This window comes from Lolium rigidum, chromosome 1, assembly GCF_022539505.1.
Source record: "Lolium rigidum isolate FL_2022 chromosome 1, APGP_CSIRO_Lrig_0.1, whole genome shotgun sequence".
In the NCBI taxonomy this organism is placed as follows: Eukaryota; Viridiplantae; Streptophyta; class Magnoliopsida; order Poales; family Poaceae; genus Lolium; species Lolium rigidum.
Window position 1 is genome coordinate 358,126,878 of NC_061508.1, and position 8,010 is coordinate 358,134,887.

At 43.1% G+C, this 8,010-nt stretch overlaps 1 protein-coding gene across 1 annotated transcript; it reads right to left on the reverse strand.

Moving 5' to 3' along the window:
• Positions 1-363: 363 nt before the first annotated feature.
• LOC124702622 (external alternative NAD(P)H-ubiquinone oxidoreductase B1, mitochondrial-like) lies at positions 364-5,498 on the reverse strand. Its single transcript, XM_047234789.1, has 10 exons — positions 5,312-5,498; positions 4,675-4,948; positions 4,347-4,553; positions 3,637-3,887; positions 2,655-2,874; positions 2,454-2,558; positions 1,865-2,137; positions 1,583-1,710; positions 952-1,071; positions 364-800 (listed from the first exon to the last, which is right to left on the reverse strand). The coding sequence occupies exons 1-10, from the start codon at positions 5,413-5,415 to the stop codon at positions 713-715; spliced, it is 1,770 nt and encodes a 589-aa protein (XP_047090745.1). The 5' UTR covers positions 5,416-5,498; the 3' UTR covers positions 364-712.
• Between the last annotated feature and the right edge of the window lie 2,512 nt (positions 5,499-8,010).

The window sequence follows — 8,010 nt, forward strand, 5'->3', positions numbered from 1 at the left end:
GGACTCCGGCGGCAGGGGCAAGAAACCCTAGATCGCCTTGCAGCCGTCTAGGTCAGCCGTCCTCTTCAGTGTTACTTTGGAACGGCGTACATCTGAACATGTGACGGAGAAGGGCCATCAGAAGAGGACGATGTGAGCAGGAAGAACTGGACCATCCCTATACGGTACAAAGACGGTGTGTACTGAACCACGCCTACTCGTGCACGGTTGCCCAAGATGAGGACCATATGATGTACATGGTTACCCGTAGAGCTGGACACGCTGTTATTGCTGCTGCTACCAGCCTGCTGCTGGTCACTGACAGTGAAAGTTTCAGCTACTGATAGTTTGATGGATTTTGTTCCAGAGTAAACTGTAAGCATATTACTGAGATTTGAGTTGCATAGACTGAAGAGGTTATGGAACATATAGTATGGAAGTTCACACACATTTTATACATTTACCAACATGCTAAAAAAAATCAATTTGCCCAAGCCCCAATTTCGCGCGAAATGCGCATGACCCGTGGCTGTCAAAGTGACACTTGGTCAGTTCGTTCAGCCACATCTAGAGAAGAATCACATGCAGAGAAGGATGACAGCTTCGTTGGCAGGACAGGAAATGAACAAGTTAGAGACAGCGTTGCGTGCTCAAAATCGAGCTCAGACCAAGTACCGTTTGCCTGTACAGAGAGGGCCTTGCTGCATTGCATCACATCTCGGGATCGACGGCACTAGATCCGGCTCGAGTCCCTGCCGAAGATAAACCTGCGGGTCCAGTCAGATACCACCAGCACCCTTGTGCGCCAGCTCACTTGCTTGCTGTTCATGGAAAGAAACAACTCTGAGTTGAGGCTAAACGGATCGTAAAGGATAAGGTGGATAAGGTAGTGCCATGTTTTCGTTGGACAGAATGGTATTTGGTGATGGGTGACAACGGCGCCGAGTGTGAGAGCAAGTTCATGGTTGTTACCTTGCATATACGGAGTACCATAGCCACTGAGTGCTGTGGCCCATGGAAACCCAGTCGCCCGGGAGCTCGGCGGCAGCTTGCTCTCCACCCAAGGGCGCGAATTGCCCAAGATGCTTGTACCTTGAGTGCCAAGATATCAGAAGATGAGAAAGCAAATGGATGTACAAACAGGAGCCAGTGGATACTTTGTGTAGGAAATTTCCTGGAACTGGTGTATTGAATGCTTGAATGCAACATAAATTAGTTTGAAGCCCAAGCCCCACCACAGAACAACTGAAGCATGTCCTTTTTGAAAGATGCGTCTTAAAGATAACCGTGAAGACAATAGGTGAGTATCATAACTAAAAATGTGACAGTTTTAGGTTATCATAGTGATAATTTCAGAATTATTAGATACTGTGTGTAACTGAAAGCAAAATTGCAGCCATAGTTTGATCTTTCTATAATTAATATGATACCGCATTCATTAAATCTTTTTATGTACATATCGGTCTTATCCAAGCAGGTACTGACACTGATAGTAATCATAAAATCAGTAGAGTTATGCCATGGAAGGTTTGAAGTACCGGATGTGCCTAAGACACAAGTATGTGGATGGGAACAAGTAACTGTAACCAGAAAAGCGAAGTACCGGAATGGGCGGAAGTTGTGATGATCTCCTCCTGACCCTGACAAGCGCAACGGACCTTCTGGATGCTCTTTGCAATGATCCATTTTGTTAAAACAGTCAGCAAGATAGTATCCTTGTTGTGCAGCGACCTGGCAAATATTCAAGAAACACTTAGGGAGTGTTCACACATGCAACAATTGGCTGTTCGCCCATCTCATGTTCTAAAACTGCAGTTTTCCAATGGGAAAAGAAGGTCTGCGATAAAGTATCATATACTTATGTTGATATGGAAGTAGAGGCAACCTGAGCCGTCGCCGGAACGGTTTTAACTTGAGAGTCGACATGGCACAGAGCCTTTTTGAACTCCTCTATGTCAACGACCATCGACTCTTTGTGGGAATCACCTACGCCACTTGCTATCAAATCCGCAATATCAAGCATGTGCATACTTTTCATATAGAGTTCTACTTGAGGGTATCTTATACAAATATCTTCTAAAATATCAGATATTTCTTTCAGTGTCAAAGTGCCAGAGTTATCCTTATCTGCTACTTTAAATATTGTCGAAATGTCCTCCTGAAAAAACAGAAGCAAAGAACTCAGAGGAAGGATTTAACATGAACTAAATATTGCCAAATTAGATGTTCAGTGTTCTTGTTTGTTTAGCATGATGCAAACTTTGCAATGTCTATACAAAGGTGGAATAAACACACAGCATAGCAGTAGAACGACTAATTTGACTCCTATGACAGTTCTATCAAGAAACAGTTACAGTGCAGCGATAACCCTGACTTGCAATGTGTGCAGCTGTTCCTACAGTGGTCCTGCCTATGAAGTTTGAACCTACGAAGAGGGTGCAAATATTATTTATGAAATGCTTTTTTACATTTACCATTATTTTTCTCTGACTTATTGAAGAACAGTCTCCAATTGCATAGACACCATCAGTCTCACGAACTCTTAACCATTCATTAGTTGCCAAGGCACGCCGTTTAGCCTGTTAAATGAGAGAACATTTGCATACGTCAACTAAATGTTGAGTTTAACATAACTCCATAACCTGAACACACAGCTTTGATTCAGATTTAACAACCTGACCAACTTGATTCATGAAGTCCGTAATGACAGGACGCGTACCAATACCAGCAGACCAAATAGCCATCCCATAGGGGACCAATATTTCACCACCAGTTGATTTGTTTTTCACCGTAATAAAATCATCAGAGACCTTTAACACTCTGAATCCTGTATTCACCTCAATGCCATCTCTCTGAAACTTTGTTTCAGCAAACGCAGCTATCCTTTCGTCAAATCTATATGAAAGAAATAGATATATCATCTCACAGTAAACATGGGTAAAAGACAAGATCTACTGAGACTACAACCAAATGCATGGACATTGAAACAGTAGGCAAATTTTCCTTGTCGAATCAACACAATTTCCAATTACCAACAAAATAGCAATGTCTACAGTAAGTGTGATAATTTCATAGCAATTATTTCTTTTTTTGGAACAAGTTCTTTCCAGTTAGGAACATCATTTAAAAGGGAAAAGGAAATGGAGGAAGAATACGGAAGAAACATCCGCAATCCAAAATAAAAAAATAAGATATGGTAAAAATAATCCAACACTAGAATTGTTTGGTGGTGGTGGTGGTAAGGTGGTTTTGGTCTATCTATCCTGGTAAGAAAACAATGACTGGGATATATTTTCCACTTCTACCGACTATTGTTTTCCGAAACATGTAAACGATCCAAAATTGTTGTTCACTTTTTCCTAACAGTAACAATATTTAATAATGATCCCAGGGCCAGGAGATGATTAGCTGGGGGCCTCACTACTTGCAGCAGCATGTTCTAATCTACGAGATGTGAACCAGCAGTACCATCCTCATTATCTGGGAACAAAAGCTGACTTCCCAATACATTAATTCCCCCTGAGGCTTTTTGTTCATGCTAAAACTTGTTCTTAGTGATGAAAGCCTGACTCAATAGTTCTTTGTATGCACCATGCAATGCAAGTGAACTTCAGGATCATTCAATCCTCATTATATGGTAAGCTATTACTTCCTTACGTATTCAATATATGTTCTCCTGATTGAATAATTGTTATCTTCACAAATTCCTGAATTGCAGGATATATCTTCACCAGATCTTCGACAAGAAAATCATGCAACTCTGCAGTAAATTCGACCCCAGTAGGTCCACCGCCAATAACCACGAAGTGAAGGACCTTCCTTTTCTCCTCTTCACTAATGTTGGGAAGTGATGCCTTCTCAAAGCAGTCCAGCACACTCTTCCGAATCTTTTGGGCATCCTCCACTTCCTGAATTGTTCAATGTGAGGATGTAAGTGGAAGATATGGCTAATAGTTCCATGAACGTAAATTTCCTAATACTAGTACTGTACAGTACAATTAATTGCAGTTATCCTGAATTAAGGGGAAAATTACATAGCAAGAACAAATGGTTCAGAGGATATAGTGATACTGAACAGCTCCTCCAGCGAATGTTAGCATATTCCTCTGCATATGTAGCTCTTAAATCTAATACAAATGACAACACAGTACGTATGTATGGTCTTGCAGGTTAGTATTCTGTAAGTTGGCAATATAGCTCTTTAACTCAAGCAGTTGGATGATCTTGTGAGAAAAAAAAGTGGCGTTTCTTAATAAGATTATAAATTGAAAACTAAAGTATTATATCTCAAGGTGTTGCAGAAAACAAAGGAAAATAGCTTACTACTGAGGAGAAAAGGAACACTCAAATGGTGCAAGTGATTTCACCTTCAAAAAGTGGCAATGCTCCATCACGCCGGGAGTGTTGAATGTATTTACAGTAGCTCCTAGAGCAACCACTAAGTAATCATAATCAACCTCAAAATCGCCATTCCCATCCAAATTGGTTCCAATAGCAGAACGACAGTGCACAGCCTTCTTTGTCGCGTCAATCTTGAAGCACTCGGCTTCGTAATATGCAACATCTTTGTTTTTCTGCAAAAGAAGGACAGCAGAAGAAGTGACTGTTACTCCACAGCTTTGCATAACAGAATCCACAGTAACACATATAGAGTTTAGCACACAAGAGCACAAGATTGATCGCTAGACCAAGTACCTTCTCGAACATCCTCCGTATGGGTTCGACGATGCTGCGTGCCTCCACGGTCCCACACGTGACGCTCGGGAGCAGAGGCGTAAACGCGAAGTAGTTGCGAGGCGATATGACCTTCACATCGTAGCGGGAGCAGTCGAGGTTCTTGAGGAAAGAGGTGCCGCCCCAGCCAGTGCCAAGAACCACCACCTTCTTCTTCTTGGGGACATCCTGTTGCGGTGGCCCTGAGGCCTCTTCTGGCCTGGAGGAATCGGCATACGCCACAATACCCCCGCCGCTGCAATCCAGTACACAAAAATGTTGAAGATTGCAAATGCAGACAATTAAGCGGTTTGATCCGGAGGGATAAAATTGAATTGGGGACTGTTCATGAAAGTACAGAGGAGGATGGACTGCCCAACAGACATCATATATCTAGAGTCCTAGACCGACATCACATATCTAGAGTGCTAGACCAACATCACATCTCTGTTGACCAAGATCGTGTAGAGTCCTAGACCAAGAAAGCAGCCAAGATGCGAACAAAAAGGAAAGGTAAAGCGGACAAAAAGGAAGGAACGGCAAATCATCATCAACAAATCAGAAATGCCAGATAAAAGTGATTTTCAGGGACCGGAGAGGGTTTGTGGGAGGCACCTACCTGGCTGCTGTGAGAAGAAGCGCTGCGGTGGAGACGCCGGCGGGGCGCCTGACGTCCTCCAAGAACCGGGCGGCGGCACGGGAGGCGAAGAAGGAGAAGCCCATCCTGCTCTCACTGTCGTCTGTCTCAGCCCCCGTAAACTGCTGGATCGAATTCAAGATGATCAGGCGAGGTTTCCGGCAGCAGAGGACTAGGGGGCAAACAAGGAAAGCGATGTGAAACAGTGAAAGGCTACCTGCTCCTTCACAAGGACCACCTGTATTCTGCCATGTATTTTTTTTTTTGACACGACTATTCTGCCATGTAATAGAAGAATTGTTCGTAGAACAGACGATCCAACCTTTGGGGTTTGGGGATAAGATCTGGCAATACTTTGGAAACTTCGTTTAGATATGATGCACACCACCGACCACCACTGGGCACTGACCACGCCAATATGCTCTCCTTCTTTATTTCTTTCTTTATACATGACCAAGACCAGCAACAGAAAGGCTAGATGACGATTTCACTAGAGAGGTTTGACCTGAGACATCAGCAAGCAAACCTAACATGCTTAGCACCTGATGGTGTCAGCAGCTACAATTTGCTGAAGTGTAGGGCTACAAGGAACTTGTCCAGTGAGGATAAACTGAATTTACAGTTAGAACACATGTACAGGTGCACATAAGTGACATGCAAGTCAACATCTGACATAAGAGCAAGGCGCGCGGGGTAAAAATTTTGCCGCGCCCGCGCTTTTGCGCCATCCCGCGCGGAAAACTTGCCGCGTCCGCTGCCGCGCGCTATAAAGGCGAAGCGACGCGCGTGCACCAACCGCTGAAGTTTCTGCGTGTCTCCACCTCCGTCTCTCTCTCTCCCTCTCTCCACCGCGTGTCCACCTCCCGCGTCGACGCTCCGTGTAATATCCCAGGTAATGGGGTTACAAAAATAGAGGAAACAGATATGTGCATTGCATTCATGCATATAAAATCAGGGGAATTTTCGCTTAAAGCAAAACAATCACAGTAACTGAAGTTTCACTTGACCTTGGTGGAATTGAAGTAGCTCATCAAGTCAAGCTCTATAAACCTCAATGTGACTTTGCTAAAACCTTGTTTTGAGTAGAGATGATTTGATCTAAGGGGTTAGATCAAATGGAACTAATAATCAATCCAACAACACTTTACTCAATGATCAATTGCTTGATCTTATTAAAGATCATAACATGGTAATCTTTGCCATAACATATGAACATCTATTTAACTATAAATCAAGTAACAATAAAATGAAGAAACCATTCTTCACTTAACTTTTCCATGTCTTAAACCAATCCATGATCCTACCATGAATATCATGGTAATCATTCCACCTCACTCTTGGATTCATGACAAGGAGATCAACTCTAGAAATATAGATTATTCTCTATTCCAAACATAATATGTATCAACCCTAGAGTATTATTCAAGCCTTCTCATATGAGAGAGACCATTTACTCTAAATCTAGCTTTACCTATTAATGAACAAAAGACAACCTTGGAACTCAAGTATTAGGTTGTAAACCATTTCCCTTGGAGTGGTGGGATAATCTAATATCACATGAAATAATACCATACTCATGAAAGGATAAAGTAAGGAGGAGATTGACTCAATCAAAATGGCCAAGTGGAGTTTTAGACTTAATACCTATTGAGATATTGTGAGTACACCATAAACCCTAGAATAACCATTCCTTTATAAGAAAGCCCAAGCTATGGTGTTACACTCAAGTAGTTGAGGCAACACCTGAATGTGAGGGAGAAAACCATCCATATACCCAGATGATAATATCATCATTGTTTAAGTATAAACCTAACAAAATATTTCAGGTATTCCCCTGGGATATAATCTATTGAGACAACTGATACGTCTCCAACGTATCGATAATTTCTTGTGTTCCATGCCACATTATTGATGTTATCTACATGTTTTATGCACACTTTATGTCATATTCGTGCATTTTCTGGAACTAACCTATTAACAAGATGCCGAAGTGCCAGTTGCTGGTTTCTGCTGTTTTTGGTTTCAGAAATCCTAGTAAAGAAATATTCTCGGAATTGGACGAAATAAAAGCCCAGAGGCCTATTTTCTCACGAAGCTTCCAGAAGTCCGAAGACGAAAGGAAGTGGGGCCACGGGGAGCCAAACCCTAGGGCGGCGCGGCCCCCTTGGCCGCGCCGCCCTCGTCATCCGGGGCCCCCGTGCCCCCTCTCGACTTGCCCTTCCGCCTACTTAAAGCCTCCGTGACGAAACTTCCAGTACCGAGAGCCACGATACGGAAAACATTACCGAGACGCCGTCGCCGCCGATCCCATCTCGGGGGATCCTCGGAGATCGCCTCCGGCACCCTGCCGGAGAGGGGAATCATCTCCCGGAGGACTCTACACCGCCATGGTCGCCTCCGGAGTGATGAGTGAGTAGTCTACCCCTGGACTATGGGTCCATAGCAGTAGCTAGATGGTTGTCTTCTCCCCATTGTGCTATCATTGTCGGATCTTGTGAGCTGCCTATCATGATCAAGATCATCTATATGTAATTCTATATGTTGCGTTTGTTGGGATCCGATGAATAGAGAATACTTGTTATGTTGATTATCAAAGTTATGCTTATGTGTTGTTTATGATCTTGCATGCTCTCCGTTTCTAGTAGAGGCTCCGGCCAAGTTTTTACTTTTAACTCCAAGAG

Excerpts from the sequence above, each read along its gene's own strand:
- LOC124702622 (XM_047234789.1), bottom strand. The coding sequence starts at position 5,415 with ATGGGCTTCTCCTTCTTCGCCTCCCGTGCCGCCGCCCGGTTCTTGGAG. Across the intron at positions 4,554-4,674 it reads TACGGAGGATGTTCGAGAAG|AAAAACAAAGATGTTGCATA; the intron begins GTACTTGGTCTA and ends CTTCTTTTGCAG. Across the intron at positions 2,559-2,654 it reads TCATGAATCAAGTTGGTCAG|GCTAAACGGCGTGCCTTGGC; the intron begins GTTGTTAAATCT and ends CTCATTTAACAG.